The 22183-nt window shown below is 37.1% G+C and overlaps 1 protein-coding gene across 1 annotated transcript in view; it reads left to right on the plus strand.

Moving 5' to 3' along the window:
* Window positions 1–22183, plus strand: part of NRXN1 (neurexin 1) — a 535539-nt gene that overhangs the window by 70515 nt on the left and 442841 nt on the right. The window contains exons 6-7 of the mRNA XM_010004972.1: window positions 16698–16820; window positions 21344–21725. Of these exons, the coding sequence (XP_010003274.1) occupies window positions 16698–16820; window positions 21344–21725 (505 nt within the window). The remainder of the gene's footprint in view (window positions 1–16697; window positions 16821–21343; window positions 21726–22183) is intronic.

Below are 22183 nucleotides of genomic sequence, written 5' to 3' on the forward strand. Positions count from 1 at the left end.
TAAACATCCCTAAAGATCTGCAAGCTCTGTTTGGCTCCTTTGTTCCTGAGGACTGTTTCTCAGGGGGTCCTACTGACTAACACCTTGAAGTCCTGGAAGTTTGCTTTTTTAGGTACTGACTACACTCCTCATCTGATTCATATCCCTTAGGACTTTGAACTCCACCAGTGCATGGTCACTGCAGCTGGGACATGGGAGAGAATTATCTTATTAATACACCAAGCAAAAGCTCAAACCTTCATTAAAGTGAAAAGAAGTACTTTAGATTTTCTGGCTGACCATTTTAAGCATCTATCATATTTACTTTCTCCCTGCTGGCAAAGCTTTCAAGGTTGTCTGCTTGGGATTGAAGGCTTTGCTCTATCAGTTCTTACAACCTACATGAAGGACAGCAATAAAGTTTATTTCTGTGCCTGAATTCTACTTGCTGTTGATAAAACCTCATCTGTGTTTTCTTTTTCTTAGTTAGCAAAGGGGAAAATTGTCGTCACTCTTCTGGCAAACTGTCCATAAAATATCATTTCAAGTTCTCTTGCTACAAAACTGATCTTTTCCTTTTTTGTGTGCATGCTTCTTTCTTTTCTTTTCTCTCTTTTCATCCATCAGAGGTCGATTCTTCAGAACACTAAATATGACCTCTTGGAGGTCAGAAAAGAAAGACCAGAAGAGAAAGTAGCATTATGCTATTGTGCAGTCATTGTTTATACACACCTTGAATGCTGCATGTGTTTTTAGTTCCTGTTCCTCATGATTAATAGGAAAAATACAGTGCACTGCAACAGGGAGGATTCCAAGTATGGATTGGCTTTCCTACATGGAGGTGCTAGCAAGCTAGGGGAGAAAAAATACCTGAGAGAATATTGGTGTCTTTTTATAAAGATAACATTATAGAGCCATAAGAAGCATCAAGAAGTTGCTAAGTTGTATTGAATTGAAATACATCAATGACTTTTTGTGATAAGACAGTTTCTGTAGCTCCGGTAGTCCCTAATACATTAGTCACTGGAAGCTGTGACTGTGTTAGAGTAGTGATTACTATGCCTCTGTGTCTCCGCTTTTCTTGACTGCTGTTGAAAGCACAGTGCTGGGCTAGCTGGACTCAATCTCATCTGGCAAAATGACCCTCATGTTCCCAAATGTGTTTTTTTTTAAATGAAACAGAAGTTTGTCATTGGTATTAAAGTTGATGATCTAGATGCAGCCGTAGCTCAGAAAGCCAGTAAATTACTAGCTGCTGGCAGTAAATAGTTACAAGTCCCTCAATATCATACCCTTCTTCTCTAAGTATGAATTACTGGTCATTGTCAAAGGCAGAATGTGAGACAATACAGAACTCATAAGTAACATTCAGTATAGTAGCTGTTATCTTATGCATCATTTTCATTTTTTGGTAGCTTCTTTTCTTCATCATTTTATCACTAGTTTATATTCTGTATTCAGAGCAAATGAGAAATTACTAGTGAAATTAATAATACTAATCTCTCATCAGCTGGGTTGTATGCAGTAATTTAAACTTTGTAATCAGATTCTATCCAAATAGAGTATTACCACATAGATGGTAGCAGATAACACAAGCCAGTATGTCAAGAAATTATCAAAAAGATTCATTCTTAGTTGCCTGATAAAACCAGACCAATTAGGATAAATAATTAATTAATTTAGCTATTTCATATGTACTAAGACTTGTGAATAATATTTTTTTTACTTAGTACTAAGAGTTTTCTGGCAAGAAATTTTGGTCTGTAGGTCTCAAAAAGAAAATAATTGTTAAACTTCAGTATCCAGAAAAAATAACAGTAACTCAGCACTGCTTAGTTGATAGTGTCTTTAAATTTATACTCAGATTGAAAATACTATTAGACTTAATATATAAATACTTCTACTTGCTTTTCACATTATTCCACTTTTTTTTTTTTCTGCTTCTAAGAAATAATATTGCTGTGATGCTCATTTCTTAAACACTTTTCTTGAAAATATTTAGAGGTGCTTATGACTCAAAATCAGTTTCATTTAGAAAACATTTATATATATTAAGAACATGTGTAGGATTTTTCCTGAATACAATGCCTTACTGAATCAATGCTGCTGTGCTTATCTCCAGAACTTTGCAAGGAAAACCAAGCAAATTGCCATCTCTCTGTAGCTAAATATTGCTTTTCTGATCAACAGGTCACGTGCTTACAGCCATATATACTTGTAAAGAATTCATATTATGAGTGCTTATTGGGTTTTTTTGTTTGCTTGTTTTTAATGAAATGGCTGTACACAGGTGTGAATACAGGGAAATACAGAATCAGAGAGAGTGAAATTTGTTTGAGATGTCTGGTTCTCACTAACAATGCCAGTGAGCATTGCAATAGGTCTAACGTATGTTGAGGTGAATTGCCAAGTTTCCATCTGTTCCTCTTGTAATAATAGATATTATGAAAGACACTTTTGCATTAAAAAGTGCAACCAGCTTCAATGAGTCAGACCAGATCCTACTTCTCAGTTTGGTGTGATTAGGAGAAACAAGTTGCTTAAAGAAAGCTTGACTACCTCTTCTTCAATCAAGGAAGAAAGAAAAAAAAAAGTAAAAAACCAAAAGGGAGTACCAAACTACTGTAATTAAATTAGAGTTCTTCTGATTCATTTCTATCTTTGAAGAGCTGGAAGCCTGGAATAATCTGTGGTAGCCATTATCTTACTTCTTAAGCATTAAATCAGTGGGATCTTATAACCAGCCTAGTACATGGGCATAGAGCCTTTGTCCTTTCCATGCATAGCTCTTTAATGCAGAAGTAGAGTTGTCTGTCTATTTGTATAAACACAAGTTCACAGAATCTGGTTTCTGAGCCATCTGTGGCCTTCTGATGTCTCCTCCTTTACTGTGTCTGCAGAAAATACTGTGTAAGTATGTATTAGTTTTAGCTGTATGATTGTTTCAAAAAGGTGGGCTATTTTATAATTGCTTCACTTCTCTGCAGCAAGTATTATTTCATAAGTTCAGTCTTGATGAAGTCTAGTAAACGCTTAGCTACAATATTTACAATATTATTCTCCATGTTAAGAATTATTCTCCATGTTGTAAGAAGGGTAATTTATTTTTCCATGTACTTGTTTTGAAGAGCTAATAGTGTTAAATTCACCCACCCAGTACATGTCACTGATGAGCAGTTTCTTACATTAAAAACACTCTATATTGAGGACATTTTGAATTTTTATCTATTAAAATGCATTAAACATCTATCAGAACATTTTAAGCACTCAGTAACTTATTACTGGAACCACATAACTGCTTCCTTATCATCTCTTCTGGACAATGACTGTAACGAATTATATTCAAGTAGTTGTTGAAATTTCCATCCAAGCTCATTTCATTTTTGGACAACATGTCAAGAGGTTAACTTACACTCCCTTCCAGCTCATTTCTAGAAATTCAAAGCAGATAATCCTCTGTTGAGCTGAGACATCAAGAAAAAGTTGACTTTCTGAAATGCAGTCCCCTTTAGGAAATGTGCAAAGAATTCTTCAGCAGTGAATTGTGTAGAAAGCAACATGAAGACCAAGATATGGAATGAGAGAAAGCTATTAAAGAAAAGGGGGAGCTGTAGTTAATTTAGCATATGCTCTTTTTTTTTGGTATTATTTCTCATTCACTCTATATTCTGTGAGATATTGCTCCAAGGAGTGAAGTGCATGTTTGTAGAAATAACATTTCATTAGTTATAAATTCCTCTTTGCACATTAAGTCTTGTCTGGACTGTCTGGAAAAGAAAGACCAAATAGGTAAGTCAACAATTCCATCTTTCACTCACATGCAATGAACTGTTTATGTGTGACGTGTGGAAATCAGATCAGAAAAGAAAAATAACAAGCATAGATAGTATGCTTGCTACCATTTAGGAATTCAGGTTTTACAAAAAATTAAGCACTATAGTTTTTTTTAATATAGGCAAAAAGAAGCTGTTGTATTCATGTTGTGGTTACTGCCATCCTTGGAATTGTCCATGCAGATTTTGATACATAAAATTTCAGCAGCTTGAAAGCAAGTATGCCCTTTTGTAGGAGGGAACAATGTAGATGCACATCACTGGCTTTCAGGGGAAGTATTTTTGATCTCCAGATAATGTTTTGCAGGTGACAGAAGACACTTAGGAAGTCAGATGGCAAGCTGATCAGTTAGGAATAAGAGCACCACTAGCTAGAAGAGACTCTAATGTGGATTCTTGATTTCCTAAAATTACAGAAACCAAGATACAGAGCACACCTTAAGAAAGAGCAAGTAGGAACAGTAACAACATTGTCATTCACTGGCACTGAACACAATCCTTAAGAGATAATAAATAGCAAAGGAGCATTTGAGAGATTCCCTCAGAGTTGAAATAAATTCCAGAGACTCAGTTTTGCAAGTCATTCTGTTTTATTTTTATATGGGCATGCAAGAGACATAGCAAGCAAAAGTCTGGAAATAACAGATAGCAAAAGGTGCTTGATTGTATATATTGTTAACATGCAAATGCTTGAGCAGACACAATTTTAAAATAGAATTCTTAGACAGTTGCAAGTGAAGAATAAAAAAATAAACCTCAAACTCACTATTGCAGATGTCACAGTTAATTTGTTTCATCAGCCACCATAGCTGTATGTCTGGGAAAGTAGTAGTTTTAGAAGCTGCTGAAATGTAGCATTGAAAAGTTTGATGCAAGAATGCAGTAAAAGGCTTTGTTTGCTGAAAAGAAGAAAATATTGGTCTTTTCAGTAAGAAATCACATGAGAAAACAGGAAAAGTTGCTGAAAATTTACCTTTACTAAATTTCTGAACTAAACTTACACAGACTGTGTCAGACACACATGGTATCTAAGACAGCTGAGTCCTTTTGGTCCCAAAAAAGTCTGAATTGAAGTAAGTATATAGTAATTTTTTTAAAATCCTATTTCACCCTCAGGAATCCTGAAAAAAAATGTTGGGAAAAAATGCTATTTTTGTAGGGGAGATTTTACATGTTCCCTGATAATTAATATTCAGATTGATTTCTTGCTGATAAGAAATATCAGACCTAACTCAAAATTGAAATAAAAGCTTAGAGAGTATTTACAATATTGTCTGCAATTTCAGTCTGAAAAATTCAATGTCTTTTTCCTTTAAAATATTTTTTTCTTTATAAGAAAGATTCAAACAATTGTTAATGTGTATTGTTTACCATTATTTTATAGTAATGGAACATTGAAATCTTAAGATGCATATTCACTTTGCATGCTACTTCTGCTGTTAATATGCTAAGTGCTCTGCCCTAAATGGCCTGTATCATAGAGGACATGAGGAATCTTACGTTTTGGATTAATCTGGTACAGCTGAACTGATGGCTCTTCAGAAGTTGAAAGGCCCAATAGTTGCCAGAAACTATTTAATTGTAGTGCTGACATTTCACAAGGATAAACTTGCAGCAAGAATTACATAACATAGTGATTAAAAAATGCACAAAAGTATGGTTTTGCAGTTGTTTTCTGAAATAGCTTAGGAATATAAAGGAAAATAATTGTAAGCATTATGTGTCATCTATTGTGTAAGTCAGAAAAAAAACAGAGACTGATCTCCTACCCATGAAAGTGAGCAGACAATGTTTATAGAACGAGAGTAACCCTTTGTATTAATCTATTTGTATTTTCTGAAAATAAGATGAAATGTTTATATTATTGCTCTTTGCTTGACTCCTATCCACATGGAAGCACCCAAGAATAAGCAGTGTGAAGAAATTGTGCTTTTCTATCCAAGTTGGGTATAAAAATATTTTAAAACATTTAAATAATAATCAACAATCACAAATCTTCAAACATAATTCTCTATACTCTTATCCAGGCAAACAGCTATAATACAGTATTTTGGATTTATTATTTTTTTTAACAAAGTGTATAAGTGTGATATTTAGTTGTTACGTATTTTATAACAGCTGTACCTTGGGATGAAGACACCTGTGAATTAAGAGGAACTTAGTCTTAAAATAAAGTCACAGTCCAATTTTTTTTCCTTTCTGTGTGAACTGATTAACAATTTGCTTATTCTTAAGCACAATGTGCAAGACATAAGAGTAAAATGAAATATTTAAGTGTGTTTTTCTGTTATGTTCACTTCTGCCTAAACATAAAGGTAGTGCTTTTTTATAAAAAAGGTAAATTATGAAGAGGCATACTTAATTGTTCTTACATATATTTTTAAACATACTTCAGAATTTTCATGACCTTGGTTTGATATAAATGGGCACAGTCAATATCAAAGTCAGAAGGGATAATGTGTGATGCCAACTGTTTCTGCTTCCTTCTAGCTGTCAATTATAATCTGATTGACGTAAAACAAATATTCTAATTCTTTCAGGAAATAAAAAAGATTAAGTGCGTACCAACATTTTCATCAAAAAGCACTGTAAGACTGGTTATTTTTTCTTCAGTGGAGAGAAAGAGGGCAGACTGGGGCTTCGTGTTATCCTTGGTACTATTTTACACAGAAGTTGCTAAGTCAATTCTTACTAAGGGAATAAAGCAAACACTACTAACTCCAGATGAAATTGCCATTCTTTTCTCTAGCAGTTTTGCAAAGGTTTTGTTAAATAGGAGTTAAAAGGAATTTTTCATTGAAACAAATATTCAGTATAAAAAAGCTGTCTGTAATACAAGCATTTTGCATGGGACAATTTCAGTATTGTAAATGAAATAAAATTTCCCATTTTATTCTTCCTTGTGTGAAATACTAGTTTATAGTGGAATATCCTTTTAAAAAAATTAAAAAGGCAAAAAAGCCCCAAACAAACTATAAAAACCATCCCAAACGAAAAAAAACAACCAAACAAAAAAACCCAATTTCAGTTATCAAGCCCAAATGGTTTTGGTTTCCCGCCTCCCTGTATTATTCAGTGTCAGTTTGTGACTAGGTGTGTTGTTCTAGAGACTCTGTGCAGGTTCTTCAAGTCCTTCTTCTCCTTGGTGGCCAGCCTTTACAGCTGGCTTCCCGTTCTATCATCTTTCTGTGATCTTTTTTCAGGCTTAGCTCCAGGAGTGTTCTGGGAACTGGGAAGCTGACTGAGAAAATGGGATAGCAGGCTCACAAAATAGTTGCTTTCCTAATGTAGCACAGTAGTTTAGGTAGAATGAAATTGAAGATGTTGATTTGGAAGTGTTTGTCTTAAGTGCTTAAATGTACTCAATTTCTTTTTTATTTTTCCTTCTCATTATAAAAGCCATGTCAAACTAAGGAAAAAAAAAAATTAAGATTTACTGAAAGATACACAGGTATTTTGTGGAAGTGAATCTGCTGAAGTCCTGGTTTTTGGGCACACTTAAAAAAATGTAGTGTGATTCAAGGCAGGAAATGATGATATGACCTTGCAGTGTGTTTATAATGCTGCAAGATCTTTGTGAGTGTGCCTTTTTTTTTTTTTTTCCCCTGCAGTAAATGCAAAATAAGTAACCTTGCAATGAATCTTCCTTTAAATTAGTATGGACCTGTTGTGTATTGAAAGTTCATGCTCATCTTAACTACAGCAAAGTCAGTTGTCAAGTTCAGTGTAATTTGTGGAAATCTGCCTGCAAATGTTCAGCAGTGAGCTGAAAAAGCATCAACTGTATGTTTCAAGCTCATTCACTTTGCTGGGCTTTAGTTCAGGGCCTTCATAAACTCTTTAGTACCTTTAACATGTTTTCTGATAGTCGTGATCCTTAGAGAATGGAACAAAAGAGAAACTGCATTCATTAAAAACACAGGGATCTCGCTGACTTCTGGTTTTAGCTTTTAAACCATACTTTCATTATTTGCAAGAAGGAGGAAATTTAACATGCCCTTAAGGCTATTTGTGTTTCACTTGCTTAAATATATGAATTACAAAACTAAATTAAAATTAAACAGATTCCTGAAAATAAATGTTTTAGGTAATGTATTGTCTCTTGCTGGGTTAAACATTTTGTAATACATTAACAAAACCATTTTCATCCTCTCATGTATTCTGAGCTCATGCATAGTTGCAATTGCAATTTCAAAACAATTTTTTTCAAGAAATATGGTTCAACTCAGTTATTAACCAGCAAAGCACACTTCCCAATTTAGAGAGTATCTATATGTCTTCTACATTTACTTTGATGTGGCAGGAAAGACTAGAAGCCAAGACTCAGAACTCAAAAGGTTGCTACTTTCTTTCTCCACCTTGGTGAAATTCACTTGTGGTCCTCATTGTGTTTTTAGAGAATAAGCTTTCACAACACAGTGGTTTATCATCAGTGTCTTTCCTGACAGACACCAGGAATCCTGAGATTTAAGTTAGTTCTATGTATCTGTCTTTGTTCTGCCCTCCCACCTTGATCCAGTGGCTCCATTTAGATAGTGAAGTATCACCAACAGTTAATATCTCACAATTTTAAAGAAATTAATGGATGAATACGTGCACTGTCACACCCCAAATTAAATAGCTTGCTTAAAGCAAAAGTAGTTCCTTTCCTGCAGGGAGAGGGGAAGCAAGTTCACAGAAAGGAGGGAAAAGAAAGAGGCAAATGATAATAGAAAACTTTGTATCCTCAGACTTGAATATGCTTCTTGATTCTTGGATTGGTTGTTTCTCATATCCTTCTGTGGATTTTTCTTCCCCAGTGCATTCACTATGTATGCTGGTTTCCTTACTAGTGAACTAGATCAATATTCAGTCCAGTTTGGTCAAGTAGAGAAAGCCAATAGAATTTTCAACAGTATGTTATTTAGCTTTCTCCATTTCTGTATGAGTGCATGTGCCAAAACAGATTTAATATTTTAGTTCTATTACTCAAAATAATACAAGCAAACCTATTCCACAGCTGAAATGAAGGCTAATGAATTATATTAGCAAATCTAATCTCCTTCATCTTAATTTCTGAAATGTCAGGTTTTGCTTTAAAAAGTAATAAAAATACCCTAAACTGCCAATACTTCACCCAGATTGCCAAAAGTAATTTTGCCTATAATAAAGCTATTGTGGGCTGGAACACTTTGATGAAGCAGTGCAGATTGATGTGTTTTGCTTGATTCAATTCAGTGAACATGCTGTTCTTGTGGAATTTTCTGTATAAGTCTGTTGGGAATAAAACACAGTTGACAGTTTCTTTGACCTGGAATAAGACTTTCTCAAGTTAATTTATCAATTAGCCTTAAGTGATAAGCTGATACAGATTGCTGATCTTTAAAAGGCACTAAGTTTTTATTAGTAAGAAACATGCATAGTTAGGGAATTTCAGGATGATGCAGTCATCTAAAATACAATAAATTTGCTATAACAATTGACTTCTTAAATTCAGGTTTGCAAATGAGTGATTTGAAAGACCAGAATTGTTTCTGCAGCCAACCACCATAGAAAGGATAATGAAGATTAAGATGCTTTCATTATTTGTCTTGTGTTTGTGCATCTAGTTCTGAAGGAATCTTTTCTAAGCATGTTGTGCTGCGGATTGATGCATAATATATGCCTCACAAGATTTGCACTGGCTGCTTGCTGGAATAGAACCCTAGATTATAGGCATGCTAGATTTACAATGGAAAGCAGGATAAATGAGATGACACAGAATGTCTGGTTCTGCGTCAGATCTTTACAATACCGAGGTGTCTCTCAGAGCTACTCAACTGTCTTTAAAATTCAGCTTGCTTTGTGTATATTATGTTAGCTGTAAGACTCCATCTGAAATCCTGGCATCCTTGACCTCAAAGCAGTATTCTCTCTTAACTGGAGTGATCTTAGGGTTTTGTCCAGTTATTCTCTCAAATTTCAAATGGGAAATGCCACCTGATACTGATTGCTGTAGTGTGATAGTTATCATTAGCAACCTAGGCTGAAATCACTGATGTTTCCTGTTCTGACCAATAAATAGATAATGGTGGTTTGCCTGTAACTAACTCAGGATCCAAAGTTTAGTGTAGCATTCATTAAACCATCGGTCTCCCTTGCTAGTCTCTATTTACTGTGTCTTTCTTTCTATATTTCATTTTTATATCTACATTTGATCAGAAAACTGAAAGCTCTGAGCAAGTCTGGGTGGCATTTTTGTGTGTGCATTTGCGGGTGACATTGTAAGAGCCAGTAATATTTCCTGTATTTGGTTCAGACAGCTCATTTTGTATGTGTTTTGGTACAATGCCAAAAAGCTAGTATCTTTTTTTCACAGTGAAAAGTTTGGTTTTATGATGTTCTGCTCAAATAAGTGTTTAAAAGATCTCCCAATTTAAGTACAACACGATAGATACCTTTAAGAGAAAAAGTAAGTATGAATGTTACCATCAATTAACAGAGTAATTTGAATTCAGCAAATTTTCAGTGCTTGAATTAGACTGAATAGGCTCATCACAAGACAGTAAAAAGAATAGAAATGTCCAGAGAATATTTCAAATATTCAGCACACTAAAAATTATTTTTTGGGGGGGCAGATGGGGTTCATACATTTTTCCTTTAACTTAAAAATGACGAAAGGCAGTTAAGTTCTAGCTGAGATGCTGAAAACAAAGTAAGCTCAGCCTTGGGTGCTTAAGTAAAGGTATAACTTAGCATGTTTAGGGCTTTAAATTTACATGTTTACGTGTCTAAGTTCATAATGAATGGCATCAACATTTGTACCTCTGTCACCTCTGTATCTCTGTACCTCTGCTGCACAGACTATATTTTCCCATGTAAAAATATATTTGTACAAGCAATTATCTGCTTTTAAGTGGATGTGCAGGTTTTGCTGGCATTCTGAACTAGGAACAAGTTGTGGGAGCCATGAAAGTGCCTATTCTTTTTCATTTGGTGCTATCCATTCATACTAGGGCTGCATAAAATCTCATAGTTATTTAAGTCTTTAAAAGAGTAGAACAGCTGAATATAGATGTTGATAATAAGTTAGAGGAGGTACTATGTGTAGTTTTGCAGGTTACAGCCTGTCTCTGAAAGAAAAGGTTTATGATCAAGGTATTAGTGTCTGAGAGAATCAGTAGCTCAGAAAGTGAGTGCTGGTTACATTAAGCAAATTAACTGTTTCCTGTCTAGAAAGAGACAAATATGTTCCTGGGGAAGGACAGCTCACCAGCTTATGATCTCGTAGTAATTACAGAGACATGGTGGGACAGCTTACATATCTGGAATGTGGTCATGGATGACTATGTCCTTTTGAGGAAAGACAGGTCAAAAAGTCAAGGTGGTGGAGTTGCTCTTTACATGAGGGAGCAACTAGAATGTATTGACTTCTGTCCAGGGGTGGATGAGGAGTGAGTTGAGAGTTTGTGGAAGAGAATTAAGGGGCAGGCTGGCATGGGTGATACTGTTATGTCTATTACAGGGCACCTGATCAGGATGAGGAAGTTGATGAGACCTACAGGCAGCTGAAAGCAGCCTTGCAATTACAGGCCCTGGTTCTCATGAGGGATTTTAACTACCCAGACATTTGTTGAAAGGCCCACTCAGCCAGTCATTCACAGTCCATGAGGTTCCTCCAGTGCATTGATGAGAACTTCTTGATGCAAATGGTAGATGAACCAACTAGGAGAGAAGTGTTGCTGGATCTTATACTCACTAACAAGGAGGGCCTGGATGAAGCGGTGAAGGTTGAGGGAAGCCTTGGCTGCAGTGACCATGAGCTGTTGGAGCTCAGGATCTTGTATGGTAGGAACAGAATACCAAGCAGAATCACAACTCTGGACTTTGGCAGGGCCAACTTTGACCTTTTAAAGCAATTGCTAGGGGAAATCCCATGGGACAGGGTACTAGATGGTAAAGAGGACCAAGATAGTTCGTTAATATTCAAGGACCACTTCTTCCAAGCTCAAGATCAGAGCCTCCCAACAGATAGGAAATCAAGAAAGGGAGCCCAGAGACCCACCTGGTTAAAGATTGGCAAATTTAAGTGGAAAAAGAGATCATGGAAGGAGGGGCTGGCTACTTAGTCGGATTATAAGGCTGTTGTCAGAGGATCTAGGAGGATAACCAGGAAAGCTAAGGCCTTCTTGGAATTAAGCCTTGCAAGAAAGGCCAAGGACAACAGAAAGGGCTTCTTCAAATACATTGCAGACAAAATTAACACTAGAAGCAGTAAGGCCCACTGCTGAATGAGGTGGGTGCCCTGATGACAGAGGATACAAACAAGGCAGAGCTACAGGCCCAGACCCCTGAGGCCCCAGAGGAAATAAAGAAAAAGGGGGAGTTTGCCCTGGTTGATGAGGATTGGGGATCAGTTAAGCAATCTGGACATCCATAAATCCATAGGTCCTGATGGAATGCAGCCGCAGATGCTGAAGGAGCTGGCAGAAGTCATTGCTAGGGCACTCTCCATCATCTTTGGTAAGTTATGGGGAACAGGAGAGGTCCCTGAGGACTGGAGGAAGGCAAATGTCACTACAGTCTTCAAAAAGAGCAAGAAGGAGGACTCGAGTAACTATAGACTGCTCAGCCTCACGTCCATCCCTGGAAATGTGATGGAACAATTTATCTGTGGCACTGTCGCTAGGCATATCAAGGATAAGAGGATCATTAGGAGCAGTTAACATGGTTTTACCAAGGGGAAGTCATGTTTAACCAACCTGATAGCCTTTTATGAGGACATAACCAGGTGGACAGATGATGGTAGTGCAGTAGATATGGTTTATCTTGATTGCAGTAAAGCATTTGACACCATCTCCCAAAGCATCCTCATAGCTAAAATGAGGAAGTGTGGTCTGGAGTGAGGTGGATTGGGAACTGGTTGAAGGGAAGAAGTCAGAGAGTTGTGCTCAATGGGACAGACCCCAGATGGAGACCTATATCTAGTGGAGTCCTTCAGATGTTGGTACTGGGACAAGTACTATTCAATATATTCATCAGTGACCTGGATGAGGGAACAGAGTGCACTGCCAGCAAGTTTGATGATGACACTAACCTGGGAGGAGTGGCTGACACACCAGAAAGCTGTACTGCCATTCAGTGAGACCTAGACAGGCTGGAGAGTTGGGCAGGGAGAAACTTGATGAAATTCAGCAAGGGCAAGTGTAGAGTCTTGCATCTGGGAAAGAACAACCCCATGTACCAGTACAGGTTGGGGGCTGACTTGTTGGAGAGTAGTGTAGGGGGGTCCTGGTGGACAGGAGGATGACCATGAGCCAGCAATGTGCCCTGGTAGCCAAGAAGGCCAATGGCATCCTGGGGTGTATTAGAAGAGATGTGGTTAGTAGCTCAAGAGAGGTTCTCCTCCCCCTCTATTCTGCCTTGGTGAGGCTGCATCTGGAATATTGTGTCCAATTCTGGGCCCCTCAGTTCCAGAAGGACAGGGAACTGCTTGAAAGAGTCCAGCGCAGAGCTACAAAGATGATTAAGGGAGTGGAACATCTCCCTGATGAGGAAAGGCTGAGGGGAGGGAGCTGGGTCTCTTCAGCTTGGAGAGGAGGAGACTGAGGGGCAACTTCATCAATGTTTATAAATATATAAAGGACAACAGTCCAGAGGACAGAGCCAGGCTCTTCTCAGTGATGTCCAGTGATAGAACAAGGGGCAAAGTGGAACACAGGAGGTTCTATGTCAATTTAAAGAAAAACCTTTTCACTGTGAGGGTAGCAGAGCACTGAAACAGGCTGCCCAGGGAGGTTGTGGAGTCTCCATCGCTGGAGACATTCAAAACCTATCTGGACACATGTGACCTATTCTAGGTGACTCTGCTCTGGCAGCGGAGTTGAATTAGATGATCTTTTGAGGTCCCTTCCATTCCCTAACATTCTGTGATTCTGTGACAGCATGAGGAAAATGAGTGAAGAGACATAATATTGGAAGGGTAGTGTACAAAACAGAAGAAAATACCTTAAAAAAACCCCACCACTCTTCCTTTTCTTCTCATGGGGTATATTTAATATTTTTAAAGAAAAGAAGGTAAAAAAAAGCCCAACCCCCAAAGAACCGGCAATATCATGATTTTTATTTGCATACAATAGCACCTTCTGCTGCTGTGATTTAGATGAAGTTGAATCAGATCACTATAAAGTCTGAGGTAGACTGGAGAGCCAGTGATTTAGTGCATTTAGATTAGTAGTAGATTCACTATAAATTAGAGCACTATAAAGAAGAGCAAAAGAATCTGAACTGTGATTATCTCAATCATATGATGTTCAAATAAATTTCAGGTCAATGTATATGAAAGTCAGCAAGGAAAGTACCATTTTACAAGGTATGTTAAGAGTTTCCTTCTGAGGTATTTGTACCTCTTGTGTGGTATCATGTTTTTGTGCTTAAGCATTTAGGGTTTTTTTCCTAAATACTCTACTCCCAAGCACATTTACTACTTTTATATGCAAAAGCATGTTTTTGGCCAGAAAGCAGCCCAAGAGCTACCTTCTATTCAGGAACGGTGAGCATCTGTCCTTCCCCACCCACCTCTCCAGCTGCCATGGAAAATCTACGCTACTTTACAGAGATGAGACATGATGTGACAGGCACATGCATGATACCTGGACGCTGGGTCTTCCTATTTTGTAATTCTTTGCACTCTCTATGACAAAGCAAAAACACCTCTTCTCTGTTTGAGTTTGACTTCAGGAAGGAAAAGCATCTTTTCCATGCAAGATAGCTAGTTTCTGCAAGGCCAGGACTGGTTTTAGTTCATTCCTTCCATGGCATGTTATAGCCAAGTTTGTTCCTTTCGTAGCTGTTTCACCATATCTCCCTTTAATCCAGTTTTTGATTGCATACATTGCAAACAAAGGTAGCTCGTAGGTGGTTCTGACCTGACTTTTTTACTTGGAGTACTCTTGCAAAGGAAGTAGACTATACATTTAATTTTGCATCAGGGAGAGTTTCAAGTCTCTAACCATTAAAAGATAATAGACATATTTCCCTGTATGAATGTGAGCAGGCAAGTTGGATTTGACATTTAAATACACTGAAGCACCCTTGCGTGAATGGAACACAACAGAAGGTTGTTAATGCAACAGCAAATTAATGTTTATGTCTTCTAGATATCTATTGCGAGATAAAGGAGACTGAGTAGTTCAGCTACTTAAAATATCACCATAAAAAAAGAGTTGAAGTAACTAAGATTTTTTACTCATGTTTTTTAAGCATCTTTTGTAAATCCATCCCTTGTCTCCCAAATCTAGTTAGAAATTGCTTCCATTAAAGCCTCCAATAAAATATAGAAATCTCTTAAAGAGCAATTCACTGCATCTATATCACCGCATCCAAAAAGAACATTATTCACTTAAGCTTTATGCAAAACCGGTCTTTCTCTTGTCAGAGAAAGTATACACATAAGGAACAGAACAATTCAGGTAGCTGACAGCAGTGAGTACATATACATCTCTTTCTGCTGGATTTGCACACCTTTCCTAACCTAGTGTCAACACAGAGGCATAAAGAAGGCAACATGATGTTAGCAGAATCCCAGTGCCTTTGCTGTAGCTAGTATTTTTATTCCTGGAGATCCCTTGGCATGTTCAAAGTAACAAAAAATGCAGGGCATTCAACCAGCAGCAATTAAAAAACTGCTGATTTAAAAAAAAAAAAAAAAAAAGGATAATGGAAGAAGTCTAAGATGAGAACTGTTACAATATGCTGAACAACTGCTACACTGCAGTCAGAGAGGCTTTGATTTTAGGCAGTGTCATACAGTACTCAGTTACTAATGGGCCTCTTCCATCACAGTTAGCCTGCACTAGGTGGAAAAGAAAAGCCTGTCTCCATGTAACCCTAATGTTTTAATGTAAAATGTTACTTTATTATACAACTCATTAGTAGCAGCCTGTATTATACCACAGGAACTGAAAAACAGGCCAGAGAGGTTGCTATCATGCAAAAGGGTAATTAGTTAATTCTAGGTTGGCCTTACCTTTCAGACAGTCAACACATAGGTCCAATTACTGAGGTTTGAGCACAGAAGTTTTGATTGATTGGGTCAGTCCTTGGTCAATCACTTACTCATATCAGTGGTAGTTCATAGTCAGGATTTTTCTCTCTTTCTTTCTCTTCTTGATCAACACTGCAAGGGGCAATTTCCATAATAATTTTTTTCTGAGAGATTTTTCCCTAGGTATCAAAGATACTCTGTTTCCTAGATTTGTGAATACTTTGGTTCTTGCAAATACATTGTGCTGTATGTAGGATTATATTTGCTTCAAAACTGTTTATTGTACTGCTTGCAAAAATAGCAGAGTACTCAAAAAAGGCATCCATTAAACAAAAAAGGAGCGATTTAAAATTCTGCTACCACCAGAATGTACAGGATCTGAATATTAACAATTCATCTGGAGGATAAGGTAATATATGATCTTTTGGGAAGGCTTAATAAACATAAGCTGAGAAGCTAACATAGATTAAGAAAAATGTAACAAACATGCACACAGCACCTTTCCCCAAAACTGTGTCAATGAGGAACAAAATCTGGAGTTGTAAACACAGGCTGAAGTTCCTCTGGCTGCAGTAATCCCATTTCTTAAAGACTTGTTCATTACTAGAAAATGCATAACTAAATCCATGTTGACTGTGCCTATTTATGACAACCAGATTAATTAAATGTGCATATACAATACATTTATATAGTTAAATAAATAATAGAAGTGTTTTAACGTAGTAGCTCTTTATTTTGAGGTTTTCTTATACTTTGTAATTTTCTTGCTTGATGTGACTTTTAACATTTGCCCAACCAGTCTCTCTGTCTCTCTTTCTCTGTGAGGTTCACAAGTAAACTGATTTAAAGATTGCATAATGACTGTTTGGCATATCCTACAGGCAAAGGTCCAGAAACCCTTTTTGCTGGCTATAACCTCAATGATAATGAGTGGCACACAGTGCGTGTGGTTCGGCGAGGAAAAAGTTTAAAGTTAATGGTGGATGACCAGCAGGCCATGACAGGTAGTGTGGCATTGTGACTTCATGTGAGAGGGGGGAAACACAAAGCAAAAAGTGACACAAGTAAAATCCATTTATCTAAATCAACAGATCCCTTTTTTTCTTTTTCGGGTTAAGATAAAAAAATCCATGTTACGCATCTTGAAATGCTGCTACTACAAGTAGTAGCACTTGGTATTAATGTTCCTCCAACATTGCTGTTGAAATTGATGAAAACCTCCATGTTGACATAAATTAATGTTTTTATAAAGTAACTGGTGAGAAGGAATTTGATGAGAAAGCAAGTAAAATGCTTTTGGTGACACACTGAATTTAAACTAAGGTTAAACTCTAAGCCATTGCTGTAAGAAACAATTTCGTAAATGTTGGGAGGATATTCTACTGTATTTTAAATCTTGCAATCAACTGTCCTCAATAATTAAATGTTAAACAACAGATTTTTCTGAAGTACTAAAATAGCAGTTGTGATGGGAGAAAATAAAATAGCATGAATGCTAGCAGATGTTAAAAATACATTCCTGTGTATATGTTACCCGAAATGGCAGAGAAGACTTTGATTTTTTTCTGTTATATATTACATATATGTCGATAATAGCAACAGACCTGGCTTCAGGTCCTGATTGCATGTACAATAAAATATGCCTAATTTTATGTTAGCTGTTTAGTATGTTATTTTGTTTTCAAGTAGTATTAAATAGCTTTTGTCATTAATTTTAAGATTTGTTAAAATGGTAACAATTCAAATTGATTTTCAAAAGGAAAGCACCTTCTTTAATAGTCTTTTTGTTCACCTAAGCAGAACACTTAAGACCATGTTACTGGTAGAAAAATAATTCTTATATTCATTTTGCTGCAAAAACATACTTTCTAGAATCAGGAATTACCAATAGGTATTCCAGAGGTGAAGCAAAAATTCAGTCTGTGTGCGTGATGATGCTTTGAGTCATTCTCCCAAAAAAGCAGATGACCTAAACCAGTTATTTTATTTGTGAAAATAAATATATAGTACTGGAAAAAAATATACTGAAAAATATAATCTTTCTCCTTCAACTGGCAACTCAGGCAATAAGTCTACTTTGGGAACATTTTCTAGTTAGAGGAAGCAGTTTACATCCAATAAAATAAAGTGTCTAAAAACAAATGCAGATTTCCTGTACTCCTCGTGGCAGATTGTTTATTTACAAATACTACAGGGTACAAAACTGCCAAGAAGTACTGTTTTAAGCTTTGGGTTCTGTCCCAGCTGTTCAGCACAGCTTCAGAAATATTCAAAATCTATTTCAAGGAGTAAGATGAAAACAGGAGTTTTCTGTTGTATGTAGTCAAGTGAAGTGAAGTAATAAGAATGTAGGACTGTAAGTTCTTGTAATGTCTCTCCATTGCAGGTAACTAGTTACTGCCAAATATCATGTTCTGAGCAAACAGCTAAGACATTGGAACAGCATTCCTAGAGAGGTGGTTGATGCCTCAAGCCTGTTAGTGTTTAAGAGGCATTTGAACAATACCTGTAACAACAATTTAACTTTTGGTAAGCTGTGAAGTGGTCAGGCAGTTGTTGGTCCCTTGCAACTGAAATAGTCTATTCTAGCTGTCAAAGACAGTGTGTTTTTTCCCTTCAGTTGCCTCCTAATCACACGAAGTGTTCATTGTGGGTCCAACTTTCTGGTACAACACCTGTATTCTTTCCACATGCCAGTATCTGTACTGCAAGCTGGTCAGAAGTTGACTTAAAATCCATCTCAGTTCTTAAAACTGGAAGATGCCTACATTTGTATAATCCACAGATGTTTAAGGTTCTTCATCCAAGGGAAGAAAGTCATCCCAGTATTTTGGAGGCAAAAAGTCCTCCTGAATTCCTTGCAGGAATCCATGCTGCCCATCTGTGGCCTCCTCCATCACTGAGGAGGGAACTAGCATGAGAGAAGGAGCTAGAAGGAACCTGAAAATTTGATAACATGGAAAACCTGCTGTTAGTCCCATGAATATTACATTTGCATTTCCTAAAGGGATAGTGAAAGAGTTGCCATAACAGATTGGAGTGCTCTTGCTCTAAACTGCTTAGAACTTTTCTTTATATGTCCTAATAATCAGAAATGTGTTTGAAATATAACTCTGTAGTTACTTATGTGAAAGATCATTATAATCTTATGGGAGCTTGAGGAAAAAATGTGCTTTTCTCCAAAAATTCCAGCTTCCCCCCACCAGGCACTGTGTTTTCCGGTTTTTATTCCATTTCCACATATGAAAAAATCTCATCAGATCTAGAAAGCTTGAGCTGAAGATGAAGCCAATTAATAATTCACCCTCACTTTTAATTTTTTATAGGTTTTGAAATATCACCTGTTCATCCATGTACGGAGCTTAGTTATCTTTGATTAATGCATAATTTGTGCATGGATAAATAATACCTTTCCAAATAATATCTAGCTTTCATTGGAAGTCATACAGGTGGTTTGTACAACTGAAATGTTAGAGGGAGATTTAGGATGTCAGCCCAGATTCTGGAACATTTTTATTACTGTGCTCAAGAAAGAATTACATTTAAAGTAGTGAATGTAGTGAGGATACTGTGCTACAGGCCAAAGAACAGTGGATTTTTGCCATGACATTTATGCGATGCCATCTGAAGTAATACAAGGCTTGAAAACATAATGTTCCTCCTCTAAAACATGATCTTCAGCTGCCTGGCTGTGATCCAGTATACAGCTCTTGGCCTCAGAGAAAGTTGCATTTTTTGAGTTTTTGAAGACAGCTCCTTGACTCATTCCTGCAAGGAAGAACCTTTCCTAATACATCAAAAGAAGTGGTTCAGAACTGATGTTTAGAAACAAAAACATCAAGGTGGCTGTCCTTAGGGACTAGGGTGCCTCTTGAAGTGCTCCGCCTGTATGACTGTAGATCCCAGATGCTGATGTTGTTCAATGACATCAGTATATTTAGGTCAGAATGCATCTTGAATCTAAGTAATCTGCTTGTAAATATTTATCATAAATTATAAAACTTTTTAAAAATTGTATTAACGCTTACAGACCTGTTTCCATTGTAACTTCACTTAAACCTGTACTGGTGTGTCAGTGCTGTGACTGAACCTGTTTGTGAATTCATCTCCCTGGGCAAAGCCCAAATACCTACATTCATCTTGCCCTTGTCCTTTCCCTGTTCACACATGCATACACAGACACTTGCTTATAAAACCTATCTCAGGACTTTCTGCACCTCTACTAAACATGTCCAGCCTGGCTTAGAGCTCACACTCTGCTCTTAGAACAGTATGTTTAGGGAAGGATGAAGGGAATGCAGCCTGTCAACACCTTTGCACTGCAACTGGGCAAACTTGTATTATAGAGCAGTTTTATGCCAGTAGTTTTCCAGCTTGGCTGGGTCTGCTGTTTGCCTTCTTTGTACTCCAGAAAAGATACGAAACATCAAAGGAACTGAGAAATCTGCTCTATGGTTTCCAAAAGGTAGATTAAGTGGTAAAATTGATTAGTAATAAAAAGCTGGTTTGTCATTATACCCACACAACATGACCGTGAATCAGCCTTGTGATATCACTGCCCTACTTCCTTAAAATAAGCATGGGAATAAACCTCAATCTTAAGCTCTGCTAGAAAAGAGAAGAACTCTTTAGTAGGCACAATTTTTATGTGCTGGGTAAGGTATTTAATAACTAGCTTCAAAACTTACATGACCTGTATTAAGTGTACCCTGGCAGTGTTGATCCTTTCCTTCAGGTTAGCTTTGCAGTCAGCAAAATTCAGACTTTCTGCTGCGTAGGAATCCTTGCATGACAAAGTCTTAAAAGTAGCTGTGAGGCTTGGTTTTGGCCATCTTTCTGATTTAAGCAAGTGTCTTGCTGTTTTCAGGACTACAAGACGCTGGCAGACACCCTTGCTGCAGGCTTTCTGTTTTCTTTATGTCTTGGGCTCTGCCCCCTTCTCCCGCAGTTTATCCCTGTGGTACAAATCCAGTTGCTTTCAAGGAAGCATCTGTCTACCCTTGAAGCACAGGGTTTGGAACAGGAACAGCAATAACTTATGTAAGACAGCTTAAACAGGAATCCTTCTTTCCTCTTCCAAATCATTATCTTCTAAACAAGAAGCATGGAGTGATATCCTCCAAACTGTTATGCCTCTCTTCCATGAAGCTCTAACATTGCAGTTTTTGCTCTAAGATTTGCATTTGTCTTCTTTGTGTTGTGTGAATTAATTGCACTTGTTTATAGTAAGACCACGTCCAGTTAAGTGTGACTAAAGTGAGGGGTTTCTTTGGCAATTTCATATACTGTGGTATTGTGCTTCTGTTTAGAAATCTTGCTGTTTGCCTTATGCGAACATAATGAACTCAGTGGAAAGGCTCCTAGATGTTTACCAGTAGTTTGGATTAATTTAGAAGAAACCTCTTGAGAGCCAAGAATTGGCCTTGCACATTCTGAAAAGTGTAAAAAGAAGATAGTTAATCACATGGGGTGCTTTTGGACTTCTCATTTCAGATGCTAACATGTGTTTTCTTGTTACTGTTTTAAGGTCAAATGGCTGGTGATCACACACGACTGGAATTCCACAACATAGAAACAGGAATAATAACAGAACGGCGTTACCTGTCTTCTGTGCCTTCTAATTTCATTGGGCATCTACAGAGTCTTACATTTAATGGCATGGCATATATTGACTTATGTAAAAATGGAGACATCGATTATTGTGAGCTAAATGCAAGATTTGGGTTCAGGAACATCATAGCAGACCCTGTAACCTTTAAAACAAAAGCAAGTTATGTTGCACTGGCCACGCTACAAGCATATACATCTATGCACCTTTTTTTCCAGTTCAAAACAACTTCTCTGGATGGATTAATACTTTATAACAGTGGCGATGGAAATGATTTCATTGTGGTTGAATTAGTAAAAGGGTATGTATGGATTAGCATAATGAAAAAAGAGGTCTGTTCAAAATATACATACAGGAGAAACACAAAAGAAAGTTTAAGATACAAATCTTTATCTGACTGGACATAAAAGCTTGATGAGTATTTTTTCAAGTTAAACTTCACATGCCTTATTGTGACTTTTTCTTTCAGATGAAGCTAGATGCCTGAAAATGTGAAAGTAAAGAATAGGTATAACTTCTGTTGTGTTTACCACAAAGAAGTAGTAGTTTGTAGCCCTCCTCTTTTTCTCACTCTACATATGTATGTGTGTGTTGGTACATGGAGTGCTCGTTACTTTCCAGAAACTTGGGACTGCCTCTCAGCTCATCTAAACAAATGGTGCCTTCTCTGAATGATGGTTCCTTCCCCATTTGGCATTCATTGTTGTCTTCTGGTTTTACAAGCACTACTGAGGAGTACAAGGAAATATGAAATGTTAG

The sequence above is a fragment of the Chaetura pelagica genome, unplaced genomic scaffold (genome assembly GCF_000747805.2).
Source record: "Chaetura pelagica isolate M959 unplaced genomic scaffold, ChaPel_1.0 scaffold8, whole genome shotgun sequence".
In the NCBI taxonomy this organism is placed as follows: domain Eukaryota; kingdom Metazoa; phylum Chordata; class Aves; order Apodiformes; family Apodidae; genus Chaetura; species Chaetura pelagica.